This window comes from Anser brachyrhynchus (assembly GCF_964034855.1).
Source record: "Anser brachyrhynchus genome assembly, chromosome: 2".
NCBI classification, from domain to species: domain Eukaryota; kingdom Metazoa; phylum Chordata; class Aves; order Anseriformes; family Anatidae; genus Anser; species Anser brachyrhynchus.
This window is the reverse complement of record NC_137695.1, coordinates 67,537,965-67,562,563: the sequence shown is the minus strand read 5'-3', so window position 1 is coordinate 67,562,563 and position 24,599 is coordinate 67,537,965. Positions and strand designations below refer to the sequence as shown.

The 24,599-nt window shown below is 37.9% G+C and overlaps 1 protein-coding gene across 1 annotated transcript in view; it reads right to left on the bottom strand.

The window, feature by feature from the left end:
- Positions 1–1,030: 1,030 nt before the first annotated feature.
- Positions 1,031–24,599, bottom strand: part of TRANK1 (tetratricopeptide repeat and ankyrin repeat containing 1) — a 45,631-nt gene continuing 22,062 nt past the window's right edge. The window contains 44 exon segments of the mRNA XM_080582358.1: positions 1,031–1,817; positions 2,954–3,055; positions 4,280–4,338; positions 4,340–4,455; positions 4,459–5,050; positions 5,052–5,092; positions 5,096–5,131; positions 5,134–5,175; positions 5,179–5,352; positions 5,355–5,406; positions 5,408–5,422; positions 5,424–5,495; positions 5,497–5,714; positions 5,717–5,736; positions 5,739–6,460; positions 6,462–6,589; positions 6,593–6,621; positions 6,624–6,952; positions 6,954–7,117; positions 7,119–7,290; positions 8,774–8,877; positions 10,463–10,551; positions 11,129–11,285; positions 11,993–12,136; positions 15,011–15,145; positions 15,612–15,722; positions 15,724–15,812; positions 16,402–16,694; positions 16,696–16,835; positions 16,838–16,963; positions 16,965–17,047; positions 17,050–17,707; positions 17,711–17,824; positions 17,826–17,875; positions 17,878–18,106; positions 18,108–18,775; positions 18,778–18,895; positions 18,902–18,951; positions 18,954–19,043; positions 19,046–19,180; positions 20,674–20,683; positions 20,685–20,854; positions 21,622–21,880; positions 22,245–22,371. Of these exon segments, the coding sequence (XP_080438484.1) occupies positions 1,705–1,817; positions 2,954–3,055; positions 4,280–4,338; positions 4,340–4,455; positions 4,459–5,050; positions 5,052–5,092; positions 5,096–5,131; positions 5,134–5,175; positions 5,179–5,352; positions 5,355–5,406; positions 5,408–5,422; positions 5,424–5,495; positions 5,497–5,714; positions 5,717–5,736; positions 5,739–6,460; positions 6,462–6,589; positions 6,593–6,621; positions 6,624–6,952; positions 6,954–7,117; positions 7,119–7,290; positions 8,774–8,877; positions 10,463–10,551; positions 11,129–11,285; positions 11,993–12,136; positions 15,011–15,145; positions 15,612–15,722; positions 15,724–15,812; positions 16,402–16,694; positions 16,696–16,835; positions 16,838–16,963; positions 16,965–17,047; positions 17,050–17,707; positions 17,711–17,824; positions 17,826–17,875; positions 17,878–18,106; positions 18,108–18,775; positions 18,778–18,895; positions 18,902–18,951; positions 18,954–19,043; positions 19,046–19,180; positions 20,674–20,683; positions 20,685–20,854; positions 21,622–21,880; positions 22,245–22,371 (7,345 nt within the window). The 3' untranslated portion in view covers positions 1,031–1,704.

Sequence of the window (24,599 nt, the reverse complement as noted above, 5' to 3'; positions counted from 1 at the left end):
ACTACATTTCAGTGATGGCAACCAAGTCATAGCTAACCTGCTGCACAATGGCTTCCAGCTGCTCCTCTTTGTTGCCCATGCTGCATACATTAGTGTAGATGTAACCTAGATGAAATTGACAATATAATTTGTTCTTACTTCTTACTTGGTGTTTTACAATAATACTTATAAAACTTTCTTTTTTTCCCCGAAAAGAAAAAGTATGATCACTAGATCTTTAAACTGTGGACAACAGGGAGTTTTAAATTGTAGTTGTCCTTAAAATTTTTAGGAAACACTTACTATTGTAAATGAGTAAATACTCAAGTCAAGGAGCTACTCAAAAGTTTCTAGGAGTAATTTCAAATGCAAAATACCTATCATTATAGAAATATAATGAATTAAGGTACATTAATGCTCTAACTTTCCTAATCCTTGATTTCTATGCAGTGCAAGTGACTAGCACTGCATTTTATTAATGTGTATTTTTAAACTGTTTTCTACGTGCTTGCTTAAGCAACAAGGCTTCTTTAATAAGCAGCACTTAGTAAAGAGTCTTCCGGCAACAACAGCAATTACAATGCAATATATAACCATTACTGCTACCCACGTTGCTCTGTTCTGCAGCAGGATTTCATTGTTATCCATAGGAAGTGTCCCACTTCCAAAATATTGAGCATACTAACAAGTTAGTAAGCTTTTGGCAAAAGGTAATTATTAAAACAGTTTATGTATACAAAGCAGTTCCCTTTTCAAGGCAAAATATTTCAACAACTAAATAATACACTAACTAAATATGTTGCTAAAGGAGACTGGAGTATGCTGGAGATACTGAAGTCCCAGAAGTAAAATAGTGTCAGTATGAACTGGTACTCAGGCTCAACTTGTAACCCTACTCATGTAGTCAGTCACCTGTGGTTTTCATAAAAACATTCAAAATAAGACAGAAATCATGTTAGTTTAAACATCTTACAAATTTTATGAAGTGTTATTATACATTACAAAAAGGCTTTCATCAATTAAAATTTATAAAACACAATGTATAATACTCTTTAAAGAAAGATTATCTATATTTCAATCTGTACAGGTATCAAAGAACTTTATCAAAAAGAAGGAAGTCCATAATTTTCATACCTATCTAATTATAAGTATGTACATTGTACAAAAACATTTGTGTTTAGAAATTACTATTCTTGTCTATAAAAATATAAAAAGAGATACTCCAAGTACCTCCCCTGATGACTCAAAAAATTTCTGACCCAGGAGAAAGTACGTTTACAATGGTCATCTAAAAACACCAATTAAAACCTCTTAAGATCAGAGAAACTGTGTTCTTATTTTTCTGAGCATTCCAGCTGACAATGTAGATGACAATGTAAATTAACAGGGAAAAAGAAAGTGAAGACTGGGTAGAAAAATATCCCTGCGATAAGGCATAAACACAATTACTCTTCCTACTTGCTTGTTTCTTTGGCTTTTGATTACTTTCAAGATACCACGTTGTTTGAAAGGAAGTTTGTCCTGTCATAGGTTTTATCAATTACACCACCACAAGACTGGTAATTATTCTGACACAATACAAGTGATGAAAAACAATAGCATAAGTTACTCTTCACCCTTTTCCCATTTCTGACCCCAACCCTTTATTCTTCTTAATAATCGTAGAATTTTATTCTAAAATTAGACTACTAGAGGATAGAAGAGCTACCTGCATATTATTCCTAATTACAACTTCCCATATCTTCCTTTTGTTCTTGAGTTTTTTTTCCAGGCAAGTTCTTCAAAAGCCATTCTTTCATCTTCTACTTCATCTTCCAAGTCTCTATCATGTACAAAGTCTGTATAAAAAAACAAGAAATTAATGTGAAATGGAAAAATCTGACATCTTTTTCTCTTAACAGCATAACAAGCTACAATCACTACAATTTTATATCTCAGCATAATATCTTCATATGTGTATAATCATGTTTAAGCAGCATTAGGTGTATCATTAATTAACGTACTTAGGAACACTGCTAGAAAGGAGTGACTGCTAAGCCCCTTGCTGCATTACATTGCCCTTGTTACATTGAACATCTGTTTCTATTGTCATGGCTTTTTTTTTTTTTTTAAGAATGTCTTCCTCTCTCAAGGTTCAGTTTCAGCAGACAAAATATTTGCTTACTGACTTCAGAAGAGGGGAAGAGCATACAGTTTCTTGTAAGACTGAGAGCACTCCCATACAGTCTTAACTACGTCTTTCTTGGAATAGGAAGGTGTTAACACTTTTTATGCAATTTCTGCAATTCTATACCACTTAAATATGTGCTAAACCTTAAATATACTGGAGGCCAAAATGAAGTTTTAAACTTGTCCTCAAAGAATGTAATTGATTGCATCCAAGTATGTTGCTTTATTTTACACCAAAAGTGAAGACTATGAAAACAAAAGGAATCCAACAGCAGGCAGTTTTTTTCTTCTTCTCCACATAAATCTTCTAAAGCAAGTTAGTTTTATTAGGAAGCTGATTTTCAAGAACTTGGGACCACAATGTTAACTGCCAATAAGTGCACTCTTGCAGCACAGTTGGGGAACAGAACTAACTTACTAGGGAAGATGAAGATAGCTTCTCTTCTGTTCCCTGGCCAAGTTTCTATCCTGAAGACTGCACCTGAACCATAGTTACATGTACATCTGTATCCACACACATGCACATACTTTGTGCACAATCAGATCCACTGTGTACCAGGACAGGGGGCTTGCTCCATTTTGGCCACCCTGCAGCCAGGTATACGTCTCCTACTCTTTTATAAAGAGCTGCTGAGGGAAGACCAGATAACTCATGTCTTTGCAGAGTTCAACTGTAGAGTTTCTTATTGCCTAGAGGGTAAGTGAACATCCACAACACTGCTGACCTGGAGATTAGTGATGCTAAGAGACCATTACCAAACAGTGACCTCTAGGGGGCACGGAAGTCTGTAATTTGAAAACATACCTTCTTCCTTTATCCTATGCAAGTCCATTTTCTTCAGCCATTTATGAGCCTCATCAATTACAGCAAACAATTTGTTGGCATGTTTGGTTATTATTTCTTCAGCTGAAATGAAGCAAAGTTAGCATTCTGTAAGAACACTAGCTGAGAGATTGACAGCCAAACATGGTGACAGAGACATGCATGATGCTGATGCAAAGCTAGAAGTCCCAGTCTCCAGTGATTTCATGTACAGAAAAAATTCACTACCATGCATGAAGATGCTGTATGTATTGCTCCCCAAAATAATCAACATTACTAGCACTATAAGGATGGAGAGATAAGCTTCTCCTGTCATGCTGTCCCTTTTAAATTATACCTGAAAATCTTGGACACATTTTGATTTATCTGTTTTGGGGAATTAGAATTCCTGGCTTTCGTTATCCCTCTGAAATTCCACATGTCAAAGAACTACAAGGACCCAAGATGTTGCAATCCTTTTTCAACAGCACCATTAAGGACATGAAAAGTGCTCTTTATAAAGTGAGGAAAAACTAGTCTCAATGGCAAATCATTTCTATAAATATACTTCCGCTGAGTGGAAAAACAAGGCAACATTTAAAGAATTGTCATAATGAAATCAACTATTACCTAATTCAACCTACTACATCCATTATATCATCCATTATACCAGTGAACTGTCATGGTTCACTGAGCAGAAACCTAACTTAGTAATAAGAAAACTTTATTCATATGAAAAACCCTGTCCATTAGGAGTAAAGAGAAAGCTTGCACATTAATGTGAAGACCACAACCTAAGTCAGTTACAAATGTAATGTATTGCACTGATTGGAACTGATAAATATATTTAATACTCCAGTTTTTCATTACTGTCAGCCATCGCAGGCAATGTGACAACTTGACAGGGTAGGTGGATTTCTACAACTAAAGCCAGTAACAATATTTTGATTTAAGATGTCACTTTCCCACAGCAAGCACCCTAAACAATTTTGCTCCTAGGCTACTTATTCAGTGATTCAATTTCACTTGCAAAAATTATCATAGAATAATGCTTTCAGCACGTGAGAAAGAAATCATATCAAAATAATGAGAAAGAAATGAAATATCAAAATATGTATTTCCTAAGTGCCATAACTTACTGGACTTCATAACACTAGTTTCGCCTTTTAAATATTTTCTTACTGTCTCAGTACCTCTTCTCCTCAGCTATTTGACATAGCACTTCCTTATTTCTTTCTACCACATGAAGATTTTTGAATGGAGCTTTGTCTAGAAGGCTGGCCACAAGTGGCATATTAAGTTGTTTAAACGAAAACTGGTAAGTCCTACCTTCAGCCCAGGCTTTTCTCTCATAGATTTCTTCTACTGCATCTGAAATCTTAGTATTTTTTTATTTTACTCTGGTGTAATTTGGAGCCTTCTTTATACACTGAATGTTCTTGGGTGCAAGTCTTTACTGTAATGGCCTCTACTATTTCCATTCCATCTTGTATTTTTGGATCTAATTATCTTCTGAAAACGTCAGCATAGTTTTTGTAGGCAGCATTATTATTTTTGTGTTCATCCGTGTTTCTGTGCTCTATATAAGCTTCACTGGCCACCATAAGTGCGTTTCTCTCCACCTGCAACTTTTCTTCCCTTCTGATTTCTGTTGGTGTCACAGTTTCAGGAGTGTCTGCTTCCATGCTTTCTGTCCGGCTGAAGTAGTTCTCACAGCTCTGGATAAATCTGACTCCACAGAGGTCACACTGAGTTTGGTCAATATCTGCTTTTTTGAAGACTGCCGATAGAAAATTCTCTCTTCCCATGGCAACAGGCTCAGCTTTGGAGCAGGCCTTTCTTTTCCACTTCATGTACATAGATATGAAATGGAAAATGCGGCACAGCTGGTGTTGAGCAGATGCTTTCTGCTCTTGCTTCTGTTGCTTGCTGAGTGCAATTACTTCCAGGGGATCCTTTTGGTCCTCTAAGCACTGATTGCTTTCAAGTTCCTTTTCTATCTCATCAGCGTATTCTGTCTTATCCAAAAAGGTTATAAACCTGTCAAGGTTTACAGTTTCATACAGGACACCCCGTGCGGGTGGATGCCCCTGAGTGTACAGAGTCCCACTTCCATTGACAGTCAACTAAGTACTCTGCATCTCACTCTGTCAGAAGCTCTTGCAGGCCTACAGCAATTTCTTACGTGTAGCATCAGCCACTTGTTCCACTACTTTTAGCAATCTTTAAGGTACTTTAGAGGGAAAGTCTTTTCTCATTGATTTCAGCATTGCCTTTATTCCAGGGAAGTGTTGGTATAAAAGATATTTACATGTAAAATTCTGCACCTGGTCAGCATTCAGTACCATCACTAAGCACAGCACTATAGTTTGCTCAGCTTCCCCTGAAGTTATGCAGTCAGTTTATCCTCAAAAGCATCCAGAAGGACATGGAACCTCCCATGAACTCCACAAAGTTTTTGCTAGATAACAGATGAAATCTGAAATTCTGTTCAGCTGCATATATGTCCTTTGGTCTATACTCTTGTATAATGGAAAATGTCTCTAAATTCTTTGTTATGGTCCTTGCTTCTGAACAAAAAATCCCAGTAATGAATAAGAGCAATGCAACGCTTTGGAAAGCACAGAGTAAAGTTCTTGTTGAGATGCATCAGGACAGCACAACAGAGAATGTAGTGGAACTCCAACACCATCACTGTATTTTCTATGCTTGGAATCCGGAATCTTGTCCATTTCTTGACCAGGACATTCATAAAACAGAAAAAACCAGTCTTTTACAGTTGTTTTGTGTTGCTCAAATGAATTTTCAAGAAGTCTAATGAAGCACAAGTGTGTTCCTGTATTTTCTGTATTTTTGTCAGGTAGCAACATTCCATGTCTGCCATCTATTCCTTTGATTTCTCCTCTGTGACGTTTACACTTTGGGGAGTCTTTTGCCTTTGATAAAGCAAGGTTTAGCTCTCTGTTATAATCACCCTCTTCCTCAAAAATAAGTTTCTCAAATTCTTCAGGATATCCTGAAGACAAGAGAAAAGCCTTCATGACACTTAACCGCAAGTCACTTGATTCTCTTCTTGCCCTAGCATCTTCATTTTGAAATTTAAATGCAATGTACTCATTCAACACTGCTCTACAGGGTTCGGAAACAATGTTACTGAACACCAGTATTTCTTTGCATGCCTTCGGGTTCTCTGACAGTATTCTCAAATGAAAATGATTAGGAAAAAACATTTCTAGGAGGGCTTTATATGATGCATATTTGTCAGGAGTCAAAAAGACAAAGCTTTTGCACTGACTTAGCAGCTCTTCAGGGAAAGTGCATGTGGCTTCCAAGAGCAGTCCATTTATTGCTGCCAGATGCATTTTACATTCAAATACTGTCCTTGCTTCATGACGCAACAAGGGCTTATGTAAATCCTCACAGGTTTTATCTTCACAGTTCAAGCCAACAATGAACTTGATACAAACACCAGGGTAATGCTTCTTCCTTAACTCACGGGTGATAGAACAACCTGCTTAGCAAGTGCTGTTTCAAAGCTGATTTTACATCCTCTGTGCTTACTAAGAAATTACCTTTTGTCTTCCTCTCTTTTAGATTTGATTTGTCTGACAAAAACTTGAGGATGGGTTCACCTTCATTTTAAGACACCTGGCAACAACTGTCACCTGTTAGGAAATCCCAAAATAGGCAAAGCATGATTTCACCATATCTTTCTCTGCACTGGTGGCTGCTTTCTTCAAACTTTTAACCAGACCTAGAAGAGCTATTAAGCCACATGTCACCTTAAAGAGGATGTCCTGGCTTGGAGCACTGCAGCGAGATAACACAAAAAGAACTTCAACTGCACCAGCAGAATGATTCAGAGATAGAAACCGACAGTATGCGCTGCTCAGCTTTGGAAAGTCTCCCTTCAGAGCTCCCTGTAAAAATACAGTTTCAGCAATGCCAGACTTCTGCTTAGTTTCTTCACAAAGCTCAAGGGCTTCTCTTAGCATGACTTCTGTCTGCCATGTCCAATTCTGAACAGTGAGTCATACCAGCACGGGCTGCAGCAAGCAAGCAAGATACACGGAACTCTTTTATAGTTGTGAGGTTGGCTGCTTCCAGAGCAAACCCGTGTTGTTTCATTAGCTTTGCAGCTTCTTCCTGCCAACCTTCTTTTTTTAAGTAAGTCTGCTGTTTGGTGCAAGCATCCATGAGATTTCAGAAACTCAAGCTGATCCTTTATGTCAAGTTTTGAGAGGACCCACATCATTTCCTCAGTTCTGTTCGTACTTAGGTACTTTGCAGCTGCTTCCAAATACAGCTGGTTTGCTGTACGTGAGAATTTGGAAACCATTTATCCTCTTGTATTTCAGATATGAAGAGATCTTAAAAACAACATACATCAATTTACTACCATGGATGATTAACCTAGACACAAAATAACTTTTTTTTTAAGTGCCCAAAACATGAAACAAATAGCTGTCCCAAGAAACCCTTCTTTTAAAATAGAAAACTATTTCAAGCACCATGCCTGGCAAGCAAAAAACAATCACATCACCCTAAAAGACCTACGAAAAGAATTTAGTTACAACATAAGGTTGCCCAAAACAAGATCATTAAAACCTCTGGTATGACCAAGATTGCAAGGTTTACAGCATTAGTGAATCTTTATCCATGCTGTCATAACACTACTTCCAATTATTTTAACCATATTTTTGCCAGTGATAGTCATAGTCTTCCATTTGTTAAAATAATCTCCAATGTAGAGTTGTTCTTTGCATGAACAGAATATCAATAAATTCTCCACAGGCCAATATAGGTAATACCCTGTAAAACTTACATAAACCAGTCAGTTTACTGTTTCAATTCTGTTGTATGTCTCTACATACACTTTGCTACCTACTAAGTGTCTGTGCAGAGTACCTAGCTGCATCTTTCAAAACATACACTTTAAAGCACTCAGCTATTAATTATTTCTGTCTGAAGTCAAATTATTAAGATATACCCTAAGCCAGTCTTGCAAAAGTATTCTCTCCTGCATGCTGAGAATGAGTAATTTTTTCCTGATGGGTGAGTAAATTGTTATTAGCCTTTCATTACTATTTTCTGATGATAGTGGTGGGAGTGCAGATTTTAGTACCTTTACTGATGAATTTGCATGAATGATTTGGGGAGGACAATTTAAAAAAAAATCATTAGTTGGTAAGGTGTGTTTAATGCTTGAAGTTTTGGACCAAACTATCTCTACATATTAAACCAGCTTTAGTCCTTTAAAAAACAGTTGCCTTAGTATAGGAATTATTAAATATACATCACAAAGGATCTCAGTGAATGTGTGTATTTATTGTAGGCCTTACTGAAAGTCTAACTGGTGTATTTATTCAAAAATGTCATCAACTTATTTGTAATGAAAGGTGCGGCCAATAAATGAACTGTTTGCGTAAGAGTGTTCTGATGAGGTCACAACGATGCTGCCAGATGCAAAGTTCTGTCAAAAAGATACTAATAAAATCAGTTTATCAAGAACAGTGTGAAAAATCACAAGATCTGTCACTGAATCTAACCAACATTGACATCATATGTTCTTCTTCACACTTAAACTGAGGAGGTAAAGCAAATAAGCAGTGGGATTAACTGGAGTTGAGCACCGCTGATGGCATATGCTCTCCTATCTATATCCAAGGAAAAAGCCTCCTGAGGTAAAGCAAATCATGTTGCTTCTCTGACTTAACCAGAGAGCTGATGTAACCACAGGACATCTTCCCTGGGTATCTTCCCCCCATGCACCCATGAGGTGGCACCTCAGAATGACACCCACTCACATGCATTTATACTTACCTGGGGCTGCTTTTCTTCAAGTGCACTTTGAGAACAGCGTCATGTGCCAGGGCCAGCTTTGACTTCTCAGATGCTTCTCCCTTTTGGTAACATTTGGCTGCCACCTAGGTGAGATCATACACAGCATTCACACATGTGCATCCAACTCATGGCTTATCACATAAACGCAACACTTAATTTTACAGTCACTGTAACAGAAAACAAAGACTGGCAGAGTGCCTAGAAGAAGGAAAAGGAAAAAGGTTGCAGAATATTCTTAGGACAAAAGGAAAAGCTTTGAAGTCAGTCCACATGTGGCTATATCATAATTAGAATTTTAATTAAAACATTTTATGAAATTTACATGGAAGCAGTAAAAACAAAATACCTGGTAGGCTGATGGCACAAATAGCACACATGCATTTTGGATAATGATCCAAACCACTAACTGGTAAGTCACCAGGCACCTGCCACATAACTAGGAAAATCAAAGCATGCAAAGTTAAATCGGAGAACGTGGAAAATTTATTCATGTTTTTAGCTTACCATGCCCCTTCTGTAATAAGTTAAAGAGAATCATTGAAAGTTAGCCAGGTTCCAAGCAACCACTGCTTAATTATCATCTTGCTCATTTTGCCATGCTGTATTTCTTTATTGTATCCATTAATTTCATATTTACTTCTGTTTAGAAATCCCATATTGAAAGCCACTCTTACAGCAGCAAAATTCCCCAGATTATTTCTTTTTATGTAGCAATGATACACAAAGATCAGATTATGAAGAAAACAGAACAGCAGTTAATATAGCTATTACATTTCAGATTTTTTTTTTCAACTGTGTGCTTATTATCTAAATCATTTTCTGTCCACATAGGAAACAGCTTTCCCTCCTATCCCCCCAAGGAGAGAGAAAGACTGTCTGTATAGTGGCAACTCATTACTTTAATCTTTGCCTTCTTATAAATATTATTTTCCACAGAAAAAAAGTGTTGTTTACAAGCAAAGGAAGCTTTCCTTTTGCTATCATCAAAAATAGCATCCAAAAATTTTATTTGCTTCCACTCCATTAGCTGTCATGCCAAATTTGAACTGCATAAACTACCAAGTCAGCAAATAAAGGAGTGTAAAATATCAATGTTTTTTAAGTAATAAGGGAATTAAACATAATTTTGCTACACATTGTCCATATTTCTTAATGTAGCAAACTCCCTTGGTCTTACATGCTGTTCCTTAGTAAGTGTTTTGTATCCATCCCTAATTACTGACCAAAAAACACAGAAGGCTCTGAGATTGTCACCCAAGTCAATATATTTCAAATAAATGCCTATGGTAATGTGTAATGGTAGTGCCAAGCATATGGTTTAAATCCACAAGTTCCAGTCAATTCATATTGTTGCTAATAACTGTTTTTCCCCAGTCATCTTTGATTTGTGCTTATTAAAACATTTTCTCCCTCACAGGACTGCAAATTTGTGGGTTGTGAATTTTGGATTACAGACAAAAGCCTTGCTCTCCCCACTTCTTCCAAGTTGTTTCCAGGTTGTCTGTAGACACCTACAGAACTACAAACCACAAAACAAAAAATAAAAAATAAAAAAAGCCTGCTACAAAGCCAGTAAACTTTTACAGAAAATGTTATAGAATTAAAGAAAATAAGGTTTCAAAATAGGCAAGAATCCTTATTTCAGCATACACTAGCACATGCTCCTACCTCCCAGAACTGATGTTTAGCATAGTAGTCTCCCTGTGCAATCCATTCTTCTGCAGATGAAGTCTTAGCAAACATGCTGTCATCTAAGTCTAGGACAGTGGGGGGAAACCATTTTATGTCAGAATAGATAGAAAACAGTAACCCCCTGCTACGGACAGAAGCTAAGCACTGACATCTCCTAATATTCCAAATTCTGTATGGTTTGTGCTCACACCAGTAATATGGTAACTGTGAGTACCTCTTATACCTCCCAACCAGCACTGGAAATAAATAAGTCAGGTTTAGTTTTGAAAGGCCTCTAAAAACAGTGTTTATTTTTTGGACAAAACTTCTGAGTAAATCCACTGTCTTTCTAGAAACCAAGTCCTCTCATTTGGTAAACCCCCTTCAGCTGGCACGGTATGCCAAGAACCACCTTCATTACTGTGCAGAAAAAAAAATCAATGAATTAGCAATGAGGTTATTTATTAACATATACAATTAATCTTTAGAGCCCAAACAAATAAAACCCACTGAAATGAGTGGAAATTTGCAAGGGTGTTATCAATGCATATTGTCAGAAAGACCAAAGAGTAACATTCTTTATTACACAGCCTGAAAGCAAGAACGCATTCAGTAGGTTGTCCTGTTCCAGAGTCTTTTAAGGAAGCTTTATGATACCTTTACCTTTATTTTCATCTGTTTTGACAACCTGAACAACTTCCCTTTTGATGAAGTACTTAAAAGCTGGAGCCCGTTTTTCACTACTTTCATCAAATATCCAAAGATTGACCCTGGCTCTTGTAATGGCAGTAAACAACTGCTTCAGTTCTCCATTCAGCACCTGAAGCAGAACAAGAACAACAAAACCAAAATAAAATAGAATAAATACCAGATGCATTAAATTGTTAGAAAGTGACACACTTTGCAGTTTTAAGAAAACAGCGAATATATACAGTGACTAACAAAGAACGTATCTATAAGCAAGTCTAAACATTAAATATGTGATTTTTAAACTACATAAGCAATTGTCCAGCTAATTTGCAAACAACTACTGCTACAGAAAACCTAGCAGCTGTAGGTCTGACTGTCCATCTTGTTTCGAATCACTTTCACATGCAATTACTTGTGTTTGTGGTTTTTTTTTTTTACATTACAGTTCTGAAAATATCTGACTCAATTGAGCCTAAAAAGTTTCCTTAATTCTAAGGGGATGACAGTGATCTGAAATCAGACTAAAATAATAATAAACAGCAAAACAGCTTGTCAGTGTTTAACTATGGTAAAAATACCTAAAAGTCTAATGAGTGAACTTTGTTTCTTAACGAACTGCATTCACAAAAAAAACTTTCAAAAAAAAAATCAAGATTAGATGTGCATATATATATACATACATTATTTATATATATATATATATATATATATATAAACTACCAAAAAGATAAAACAACCTCAATAAACATGTAACTACAGGATGAAAGTATTTCTTGAAGAAATTTCTCTATTTCTAGGAGTTTATCCTTCCTATTCCCAATGTTATGAAAAACTCACCTTGTACATTTCTACATTAAAAGGAGAAGGTATCTTTTGCAGATCAGTAGCATCCCCTAAAGGCACTTCAATTCGCAATTTGCTTCCTACTTGCATATCTGAATCCAGAACATAAGAAGAAATGATCTTACACTCTTTGCTAGCCTAAAACATTAAAAGAATGAGGTTACTTGTATACAATCACTACTGCCCATATATGCAAAAGACAAGGTCATACACAGGTTGTGATCAACAAACACACCCCCCAACTTAAAGGCTTAAAGGAGACAAGCAAAAAATTAATGATCTCAGGGAAGAACCTAAAGAAAAACCATCAGCTGCCATCAAGAAGGCTGAACTTCATAACTTTTGAGATACAAGTCTGTACCAGGTGGCCATCAGGTTGAAAACACAGAACAGATTAAGAAGAGGTACATCTGGGACATTATCTTTGGCAAACATGTCATCACTGGTGCTTGTGTAAATGATGATGGAGTGGACCCCATAAACAAAACAAAGGGGTTGAAGATGTGGAGGTGGATCTATCAGTATCGAACACAGGCCTATTTCTCACCATGACTAAACAGGCAAGAGAACTCATCAGTTACATGATGAATTTATTAAGCTCACTGCGCAACACCAGCGGTCACTAGTACTGGTCTGAGCCAAGGGGTAGAGTATAACTGACCAACACACTGCTACTTGTAAGAAGGCTCAGAAATGAGCAAAAAAGAATATTTGTGTGGGATAAAAGAGCCTGGAGTCCTACATTAGACTCCAATATATGTATCTGTGAGTAATATCTGTAAATGTGCACAAAATGCTTAAATGTGTTCAGTGTGGTAGCAGATTTGTGTTGCACACTCTCAATCCATCTAACAAGCATCAGCTCCTAATCACGCCTTTCTGAAGGTTACTGATCCTCCACAGAACTAACACAGAAAATTGTAAGTACATTTCAAATTGTTAGTACATTGTAAGTACATTTTAAATTGTTATGCTAATTTTATTCCCTTTCAGGTGTTTTATGGAAAACTATTTACAAAGTGCCAAGTTTGTGCCAGAAACTGAAAAACACTCTTATTATGGTTAAACAAGCTTTTTTTCCCCCTGTAGTTCAGAGACTCAAGCAACCCGATACAAGTTAGTCTTCTTTATGGGAAAAAAGACATTTTGCAAGTTTTCTGTATTTTGCAGTTCTGATTAAAATAAATCAAAACATTCCTAAGCCTGTTATGAATTACAAAATGACCAACAGATCAATTTGGTCAACTGTTTGCTTGATTTTAGGGATTTGGCATTTTTTTTTTTTTAGTTTCTTCATTGAAATGTGCCTCTTGAAACAAGACTCATTCTAAACCTCATTTCAAACCCAATAAAGACCAAATCAAGCAAATTACAGAAAGCCACATATGCTGTCTTTACAGCAGTTCAGAGATTCACCTTTTCAAACCAGAAAACTTCAGCATGAGCTTCTTTCTTGCCTGCTTGTTTGACTCCTCAAATCAACCCAATTACTCATGACTCACATGAGGATGGAAGATTTATATGAAAGTATTTCTCCAGGCTTGGCACAGATTAGTCTAGCTAAGTTATAACACTCAGCACACTCAACTCTGTATTCTGCTATTAGTTCATTGTTTTTCTGAGCACAGCTCGCATCACCAAAAACATGTCAACTTTGAGAAATCTATCATGACAGCCAGTATTGCACTGTGCCTGAATCACAGTAAGCCACATTCAGTGTCACTTACCACAAGCACCTTCCTTGTCCCCTCACCTCATTGTGTCTACTAGCCTCTATGAAAAGTCACCAGCAATTTGCCCTAGTTTTCTTTTATAGAACTGTGGTTTTCAGTTGCTGAAAACCACATCTGAGACTGTTTTGAGGGCTAGAGGCAGAGGGCATCTGCACGAGATGTTCACGCTAAACGTGAAGTTACCCAGCAAGTCAGTTGTGAGGGAGTACAAGTCTCTGTAGGCATGCTCAGTAAGGATACTGCCTACTACCTGGCCAGGGTGGGTCAGTGATGCTCCAGCAACATTTGGGCTGCTGTACTTGACAGCTCTTTGTGAGAAGCCTTGAGGACTGTATCTCCCTGACTGACAACTCTCTCAGACATGTTTTGATTTTTGGGTGTTCCTGTGGGGAGCCAGGAGTTGAACTCAATCCTTGTTGGTCCCTTCCAGCTCAGGATATTCTATGATTCTAAGCTCCAGAACTGGTGGGGATCAACCTCAACCCCTGGAAGGGCAGGGTCTGAGCTACCTGGAGAACTACAAAGGGGGAAAAGGGAATAGATAAAAGCCACAACACCTCCAGGAAGGAAAGCCTTCTTCATCCAAGGTCATACTAGGGAAGATGGTCTCTGCCATAGACTGAGACCTTTCCAAGTTTCCTAACAACTCCTGAGCTAGACCAGAGTGAGTTTTCTGGAATTAGGCTGTGGATGGCTATAGAGCATGCTTCCCTCATCACACACATGCATATGCTACTTGCTTCTAAACATAGTTGTTCTACTAAGCTTTTAATTAAAAAAAAAAACTGTTTCAACTTATCTGGGGCTGGCAAATGATTTCAAGTCTGCAAGCACAGTAAAAAAAACTGCACTGCGAACACAGTGGTGATGCAAAGCAGCGGGTCCAGGTGATTTTTTCAGGACCCAGAACCCCAGTATAAGGTAAAAAGTATGCAAGAATGGTGGATTGTCACACTAATTTCTGACCTGAACAGAGACCAGGAGGGACATGTTGCAAGCTAACAATAGTCTAGGTATGTGGCAGAAGTATACATGCACACCTGCTGTTCTGTGAACCCCAGGGCTCTCCCTGAAATGGAGAGAGACAGTCTGAAGGAAAATGTAGCACTACGGGAAAACAGGTTCTCACTTCATAAACCTATGAACTATATTTTCTACTGTGATGAAGCCACCTGCCTTAAGAGGAAACTGAATCCTTTTCCAGCTGGAAAGACAATTAGATCCCATGTAAAATCAACACATTAAGAAAAAATGTAGAATATGGATAAGAATTACATACCTCTGAGTCTGTGAAAAAGTTGTAAAGGAGTACATCAAATTCCAAGCCCTTTGCTTCATAAACTGTCAGTGCAAGTGCTAAACTAAGTTCCTCTGGTATTTTCTCCTTTGCTGCTTCATTTGCCACTAATACTACCTATCATAAAATATATTAATAAAAGAATGTGTTAGAAAGCAAAAAAGTAACAACCACAGGCAGAAAACAAATATGTCAAAATACATCAAGATAAAGTAAGAGGTTTCTCAAAACCAGACAGCATTTAACACAGACATTTCAGCACACTACGCAAAGCTGCCCCTAGAAGACTGACAAATGCATGGTACAATGGGACAGATACAGATCTAGTGTATGAAAATTTGGAGTTTGGTAAGAATGGGACAAAAAAAATCATCTGATGTAATGAAGAGCAGAAAGAAACAGAGATGCATTGAGAAAGAAATAGAAACCAACACAACGAAGGTTTCAAAGTTTAAAAAGCATAATTTATCAGTAAGTTACAAGGGCTTATATGGACTGTCCATAATGTCTTTTAAAGTGATTATTTAATTAGCAACAGAGCCGGAAGAATCTGCAAAAAGCCGTATACCTAAGAAAACCAAACCTGATGTGCTCCAAATTCAATAAGTTGCGTTTTCCTTTTATTGCCCCTCAGCAGAATTGCTAGGTCACTAAAATTGCAGGACTCTAAGACTGTAGGTTTGGGTCCATCAAAAGAGACCACAGTCCTTTGGAAGCCGATCAAAAGATTCTGGGAAATAGTACTGAAGCAAATCAACCACTCCAGATGCGAGATGGAGAATACCTATGACAAGCAGAATACAGATTTTAAACTTCAGTCAGGCTGCCTCATACTCGCTTGCAAACATACTAAAAAGGTCGTTAGAATTTTAAAAATCAAGAAATATGACAAAAACAACTACTAGTCAGAGAAGAAAGAAGCTGTAAGGTCCACTTTGTTTCTACTATTTTGAGTAGACCTCATACTTGGGCCTGCATAGATCTAGAACATGCTACAAATACTTAGCAGTGTCCTCATAAAATGAAGGTCATAAACAAGAGTAATAGGAAAAACAGAAGTAGCTCAATCCTACAAAACCTAGCAACTTGAGGATAGAGCTGAAAAAACATGTATGATTACTTTCTGTTAGGTTTTCATTTAAGTCAAATATAGGCAAAACATACAGTAAGCATGAGTGTTTGAAAAGTTACTATTTTTAAAGTGTTCATTTTTGGTTTTCCAGTTGAGACATCAAAACACAGAATTCACATCACAAAAAGCTGATCTAAAAGAAGAGCCCGCTTAAAGATGCTTTGAATTAGCCAGTAGAGAACTTCAATAATTTGTGACATCTGAAAAGCACAGGCTGAGATCATAAATTTTTTTACTCTACTTGAATGGGACTTGTAGTTCTGGTACAATTGATATATCCTTTTTGGTTTTCTAACACGCTGCTTCTTGTCTACGGAGTTCTTGCTTGCATAATGAAACAGTGACCTCAGATCACTAAAACAAAAAGCAACTCCTTTCATTATGCTCTGGGCAGTGTCACCAGTTAGAAACATGGCATTAGGATCATAGATGGATTTCATTAACAGCACTAGCTCAGCTTGGGTGAAATCCTGAATCTCATCACCATGAAACTCATGGATGGACCACTGCAGCTCACTGAGCTTTGACAGTCTGAGATAAATTATATAGCAAGTCTTCACCGAAGTAGCCTCTCTGAGACCTTATTTGGTGATAAAGACAGAAGAGGCGATAGATTTCACTCCTGCCTTCTGTGAAGATCAGTGCCTCAAAAGAGCCCTTCAGAAATGATTTTTTTTTTCTTTCCAAACCAGTGCAGGATTGTACAAGCTTTTACCTTTCACCATTTTTGGCCATATTTCATTTGCAAATACATCATAAGTCACAAGAGTACAAGGGTCACTTTCCCTAGAGTATGCATCTGCAGCTCCCTTCCTCGTCACCATGCTCTGCTTCATCATTACCTTCTTCATCCTTATCTTGCCAATTTGGCACCACCAGCTCTTTCTAAGGACTCCAACAATGGTTCTTTTAAGGCTTCCATCTTCATTCCTTGGAAAAAACAGGTCAGGCATGGATGCATCCAGTAACAACTGCTTGGAGGTGACAAACAGTGGGAAATTTTCATCTTTAATGTCCTGTAGCCTATGAACACTTGGTTCCAGAGGCCTGAAATGACTGGTTATCTTAGATGACTTGCTAAGTTCAATGAAATTCTTCTGAACTTCCTGGCACAAGACAGCATTTTTCATCACAAAGATCTGGTGCAGGTGCTCCAGGCTGTTCAGTGTTTCTGCACTATACACATGGTCTTCATGGTCATCACATGGATTTGTTTCTCCACCAGTTGTGTCCGCAGGAACCTTTTCATCCTCGTTGTCTTGCTTACCACTCACCTGCTCCTCACTGGAATCACTGTCTTTTTTTTCTTCATGCTCTTCCTTCTCTAACCTCGCTTTTTCAGCTTCACTGCACTGCTTCTGCCACCAAGTTTGCCTTGCCAGCAGAGGACTATTTGCCATGGTAGATCTTTCCCAGTACAAACAGAATTTCTTCCAAAGCCTATACAAGCAGCAAGTTGTCTTCCCTGTCCCACTTCGCCCAATTAAAGTGATTGATTCTATGGGCTTTGGATTGAGGTTAATTACTGCATGCTCCAATTCCCCTACTCAGAATGGGTATTCAACAGCAAAATGTACATCATTTATAATGTTAAGCACCATGTTAGTACTGAAGCTGTGGAATTTCGTTATATTGTATGCCATTTCTGCACATTCCATTCCCTCCACTAGCTGGAGGGAAATACTCAGCGCAAGTATGTTCTTTTGATTTTTCTGCTTTAGATCTTCAATGTAAGAATGCGGAACATGCTTTTTTACTGTCCTGTTGTAGTTCTGATGTCCTTTATTGATGCCCTTGAGCTTCTTCCTTAATATGCAGGATAAACCCCGATTGCAGGATATACATATGTTATCTGAGACATGCTTCAGCTTGCAGTGGTCGAGAACAATGGCCCGAATCCTGATAATTTCGGTGTAAACTCTTCCTGATTTTTCTAGAAGACTTTTTTGTCTGTTCTGTCTCCATAATCTTTTCTGCACTCTCACTGCAATGAGGAGAAAAGTCAATTGCAAGTTCCCATAGCATTCTTGCACCTTTGCCCAGTTTGGCTTCATAGAGCTGGATATCAGCTTTCAAATGTTTCAGTGGCTTCTGAAGGACCCTAGTCCATTCCCCATTGCCAAGATGCTTAATTGTCATTATAGTTTTAGTTTTCAGATAAGGAGGTACAGCTTTGCAGCTCAACGTCTTCAACGTTTCAGGAGTGCACTCTATTTCCCAGGTCATGTTATCAAACTTCTGCACATGTGCCTCTATATACAGAATCTCCCCTTCCTCTTTCTCTGGTTCTTCCTTCTCTCCATTAGAGAGGTCCATACTAAATTCTTGTGCTTCCTTATTTTTCTTCCAGTCATCCCCTCTTCCTTCAGGATTAACCACATTTCCACACGGTTGTGATGATTCCCTTTTTCCCTCTTCCATATTAGTCTGGGCTGAAAATGGTTTTTGTAACAGAGAATTATCGTTTCTCAAGGTGTCACCTAATTTTAATTGCTGAATTAAAGCTCTGACTTCCTGCACTAGACTTTCCTGCAGAGTTAAGGGGTTCTTTATTTTTTCCATTTCCTGCTTCACCAACTGATCAATTACAGAACATGAGGTTTTTACATCGTTGTGTTTCCAGATGGTGCTTTTAATAATGACCCAGATGAAGAATGTCCTGCGCTCTGTGATATGTCAGAGACTGGAGCAGACTTATGTATTTTAACTGACTGTCCTGCTATATCCTGCCAGTGCTACTACTCCTCTGATACAGCACTTTTCCAAGCAAGTAGCAGTGGGTCATTTTTTTAATTCTGTGCCTCACATCTCTGCCCAGTTTGTTTTTTATATTAAAGTTAATATTAAATTTTGCCAATGAATCAATTATTCTGTCTGCTTTAAAAATCCTCTCTGAAAAATAACGTGCATCACTGTATCCCTACTCTTATCTTGTATGTTTGGATTAAGATATGGCAAGTCAGAAGGTCTCAAAGCGAAGAGATCAAGCAGATAGTTCAGGATGTTTAAACCAATGCAATCTGAAAACAAAGAAAATAAATCAATTGCTTTACAACGCTGCTTTGTAGGCCAACAATTTTTAATCCTTTTTTTCCTACAGCTACTAAACAAAAATCAATTTGCTTTCAGAATACAAGTTCTACATTACATGTTTGTAAAACATGCCTGGTTGAAATATCTCAAAACAGCTTTTTCAATATTCAGGAGAAACAATACAGTGGCAGCAAAGCTCTAAAAATCTCAAGTGTTGCAGCTGCTCCTGTAGCATCAATTTCATTCCTTTTTCTAATATCCAGGTGCAGACAGATCCATTTGTCTTCCAGCATCTGTTACCAAAAGCTGGTGACTGTGGTCATGTAGACAAGCAGAAGCTCTAGGTACTGCTCTGGGGTCATCTGGTTCATTTTAATATGCTACCCTGAAGGAATCTGAAGCAGATAGCTTAGAGTTACTAAACTAACCTGTGGCAAATCCCAGCTATTTCCTGATACCTGAGGATCCTAGAGCAATTTCCTACAGGATAAAATTAGTCCAATACCTCCCTGAAAAAAAATAAAGAATTCTACAGCTTTCTGGTTATCATCCAGATAATAAGTGATTTAATCCTGATAATATATGTGAAAAATTTCTTTCGTAATAAAATTAGTGACTCAAAATCATTAGAGGAATTTCACCTCGACAACTTTGCACAGTAAAAAAAATTAAAAGATACCATGTTTAGACTTCTAACTCTTCTGATTTAAAATTTATAGTTGGCAGTACTTATGTTTTTAAACTCTCTAAAGCTATTAAAATGAAATGTGTTTAAAAGTGAATAAATACAGTGTTTTAAATTATTTTAAAATACATTTTTCTTAACTTAAAGAAGAATCAAACCTAACTTTGGGGCTTAATTTGACAGTCGATCTGAATTTCTTACATTTACATGTAAGCCCTACATTTCTGCCACTCGATCCTCTGAACAAAACTTTGCTTGAATTACAACTGAAAAAAACAGGGGAATGGATTTCAGATATCACTGTCAGCTTTCCTTCAAGGTCTACTGCCATCACCCTGCCTTTATATCCTAGATCCTTCATATTTACATCATTCCCACCTAGAACAAGTTTTACAGGGTTTCAAAGAACTGTCTTTTCTAAATCAGCTCAAGTAAACAAGAATACAGTCACAAAAAAACAGTAAGTGACGGAGACATTACAGCTGCCTGAATCTCACTGGTCACCTGAGCTGCCATTAACTCCTCGTAACCCCAGCCCCAGCAAACAAAATGCAGAACACATCAGATTAATAAAGACTGGTGCATATCCTCTGGTCTGCAAAGTTTGGGGGCTGAGACTTGGCCAAACAGCCTGGTCTGCTGCCTCTACTATCACATCAAAGAAAGCAGTGAAAGTGACAGTGGACTAGACAGGGAAGAAATGGGATGTTTTCAACAGCTGTTGTGAAAAAAAGAATGATGCAAATCTGCTTGAGACATTTGTGTCCCCTAGACCCAGGCACACAAAAGCCTTACTTTTTTTTTTAATCAAAATAGATGTAAACTGCAGCATGCAAAGGAGTATCTCCTTGTGCAATGGAGATATTCACAGGATCTGCACCCTTAATCAACAGCAAATACACCAGTTCAAAATAATTATTTTCCAGGCATATTTGCAATGGTATTTCAGAGTTGGCTCCAATCCCATCTGGCAGAGCTGGTATGAAGGACATGAAAATATCAGGGGTTAAATCTGATACAACAGATCTGCAAACTATAGAAAATGCTAATCAGAAGATACATATTGATTGCTGAGCAGGCTTTTTTTAATGTCAGCCTTTTATGCGTCTGTTAAAGAGTTTTTGTCTAAGAAAGTCTTCAAACCTCTGATCTTCCAATAATCTGAGCAACCAGTCCTTCCATTGCAATAGGAAGACAGACAGGCCAGAACATATCTTCAAGAAAGCCAGTGACTGAGTGAAACAAAGAGCCTCTTTGCAACTTCAGCCGCTCACAAGGCCGTAGCAGGAATGTATGCCTGTAATTTATAGCTAGCATGAAGTTGAAGTGAAAGAGGGCAGAGTAATCCTAGGAATATGCCTCATGCAAAACAAGAAAAACGATGGCCACGCTGACTACAAAGAGAAAGTTACCTGGTCATGCCCCCTAAATCACTGAAGTAGCCAATTACTTGTGACATGACAATGGACTGAACCCAGACTGTGGCTCACAGTTTCTACCACGATAATACTGTGGCTGAAGACAGGGACATTAAAACCCAAGAAAACTACAAGAAAAGTGACCAACAATAACCTGTGGCCTTTTTACTTCCAAATCCAACTCTGACAGCCAAATTTCACTTGAAAAACAGCTTAACACTTATACAGAGCCACAAAACTACTTTGTAGTTCCGAAACTATGTTGCTTCAAACATGCATAACAAGATATCATATCTTTTAAGACATCAGTATTGCAGCTTTTCACCTCCACTTTCGATCAAGCATCTTATGAGGTGTATTTGCTCATCCAATCCATCACACTGCTGGATAACACTGCCAATGTCAACATCTGAAAGACTGCAGGTTTTGAAGAGTCCTCCACCTGATGTCTTTTCCCCACTGGCTTTCCCTGTTAGCAACAGCAAAACTTCATGCCACATTTGCTTCTTCAACAACTGTTTCGTAAAGCTGTTAGCACAGGCTTGGGAGATGTTGCAAACTGCCCCTTCAGGGATTTCCGCAAGACAGTCAGGACAACATAACTTGGTCAAAAACAGACAAAATCCATCTCCATGTAAACAAGTTTCAGATGAGCTCATTAAATTCAAAGCACACAACAGCAAAATCTTACACTCACATCCTTTTGTCTTGATGCTAACAGACAAGTAAGTTTGAACACTTAGATTCATCACACTCTTCCGCGCATTTTCTGGTGGGTTTTAAATGCGAAACAGTAAAAACAAGTAAGAGCATATTGTTCCAGTAATATCAGTTGCATAAACAGGGAAGTGAAGGAAGAGTAAGAACAAAACCTGTATGTTAGCATCAAATACATTTTTCACAACAATGAAAGGAAGGGGAGAAATGGGAACTCACTGTACCTTTCACAGAAGAAAGCAGTTTCAGAAATCCCTGAACCTCAGGTTTCTTCAATACATTTGTGTTACGTATCCCATTTCCACAACTGCAGAACTTGACAAACTGTTCAAGAGCACCCAGGAAAGAGTCAATCTTCCTCTGCAAAAGATTACAGAAATTGAGAACACGGTTCCTTGGTGTCATGTTTTTAGTGGAGGACTGTAATACATTAAATTATTATGCTTCATATCCCAAAGCTTATTTGATACACTCAAATACTCTTTACATTAGTACCTCAGGCTGAAAATTGCAGTAGTTCCTAAGTTGACCTGCATGCAGGCAAGACATTGCTGCCTCACAGTGGTAAGATTTTTTAAAGTGACTAAGAACAGTGGTTTTCCAGCATACAATTTTAATCAGATGCCCTGAGTTTGTCTGAATCCTTGCTGGCATTTAAGAAATAAGGCTATAAAATAATTTGCTCATTTAGTACTCAAAAAAAACGAACAACAAAAACACAACACCACACAAACACACAGCAGAATGACAGCTATAAGTTTGAGATACTGAGATACTTAGATAATGGACGATGGCAGATTTTAAGACACACGTCTTAATAACCATCCTCTTAAATGAAAACTAAGACTTGGTTTGACTTTCCTAAAATCTCTGAGGAATATAAGTACAAAGATCAAACAAAACAGTAGCTTTACACCCTAGAGCAAAAAAATAAACAGGGCTGGTCATCTTTTTAGCAACCAGGATTAACCCCTGGTGTAAAGCAGCACTTTATTCTCCAACCTCTTGCTTTGCTTTAAGCCTACAAAACTCTTGGGAGTTGTGCACTGCAGAAAATAAACTGACAAAGGACATGCAGAGCTACCCAGAACACCAACTAAAGCAGCTACCATCACAGCAGCAGCAACGCAAACTTCCTGAGAACCACTATGCTAGGACCTTCTCCAGGAAAAGGGCATGAGGTCTCTACAGTAAAGAAACAAGAACTGTGGGAATCTGCTTACCAGGATGCAGAAAGTGCAAGTGCAATGAAATCCAGTGCTTTCACTTGTATTTTGCATATAAGCTTACTGGAAACCAGAGATATGGTCTAAAAGCTTTGCTTTTTGCCAAGTTTGACCTGCCTGTGCAGTCTTTTGCTCCATCTGACATCTGCACAATAGGAGGAAGTTCTAGTTTGAAAAGGTTATGCTTTGGGCTAACACAGTAGTCCTGCTAATACAGGTATTACTTTAAAGCTCTGGTTGGCTAGTGCCAGGGAAAAAAGATCAGGCACCAAGCCATCTCAGAAAGATTATACTGAAGATGAGCAAACATCATGCTTGGGACTTACAGACCTTGTTTTAAACTGAAGTCTAAACCAGGACTTAGAAAGGTCAGCTGCAGGACCTGCCTCCTGTTTCTGAACCTCAAATTCCTGCAGGAACATCCTGTCTAACTGGCAAGTCAGTTCTCACATGGATGCCCACAAGTGCTTCTCCAAACAGCCTCCTAAAACTGGATCCTCTGTTGGAAATGTCTGTGGCACAACTGCAGTCTCTTTTAGAGCTGTAAGTAGCAACCAAGCTATAGTGCCATACAGCTAAGAAAGCACCTTCTTTCTGCAGGGACCCTTCATCCTTTGGGTAAGAGTTCCTCATCTCCCGTCCCAACCAGCATCTCTCTGACCATATTGCAGTTCAGGCAGGTCAGCCGTACTCTATTTGTTAAAGCAGGCAATAAGTCATATAAGGGCTAGTCAGTCTTGATACTTTGACACAGGGGTCTTATCATACAATTTGAATGTTTTCTCATTCTAATTGATTGGCATGGAAAAGAAAATGCCTGCTATTTTTGGCAATCATACATTAGTTTAGGCAATCATACATTAGTTTCCAATATGGAAAGTCACATAGACAAGTGAGTCCTTTTCAGAACTGACAGGCTTTTATAAAATAAAAGACTGGAAACCAGTTTAGTACCCCAGTTGATGAAATTTCATGTTATCACTGGAAAAATTAACATTTTTATCTTTCTCTAAGACAACAGATCTTTCAAAAACTGCCTAGAAATATCAATATATTTTTAAAATACTTTGAAGTTTGTCCAAACTAAATTACAGCTCCTCTGTTTTATTGGAGGCTCTCTTAGCTTTAGTCTGATAGTTCTGCTACTCTTTTCCCTTACCATGAGAAGAGATGAAAATTTTCTAAGTAATAGAGGAGTTTTAGCTGCATATCACCCACACTGATCAAAGAGGGCTAAAACTTTGTGAACAAAGAGCTTTCACTAAAATGCTATTTTGTTTTCAAAACAGGTCAGCATTTTTTCACATACATGTTCATCATTTCAGGGCTTCTTTCTGGTCAGCATTTTTCTTTGTTAAAA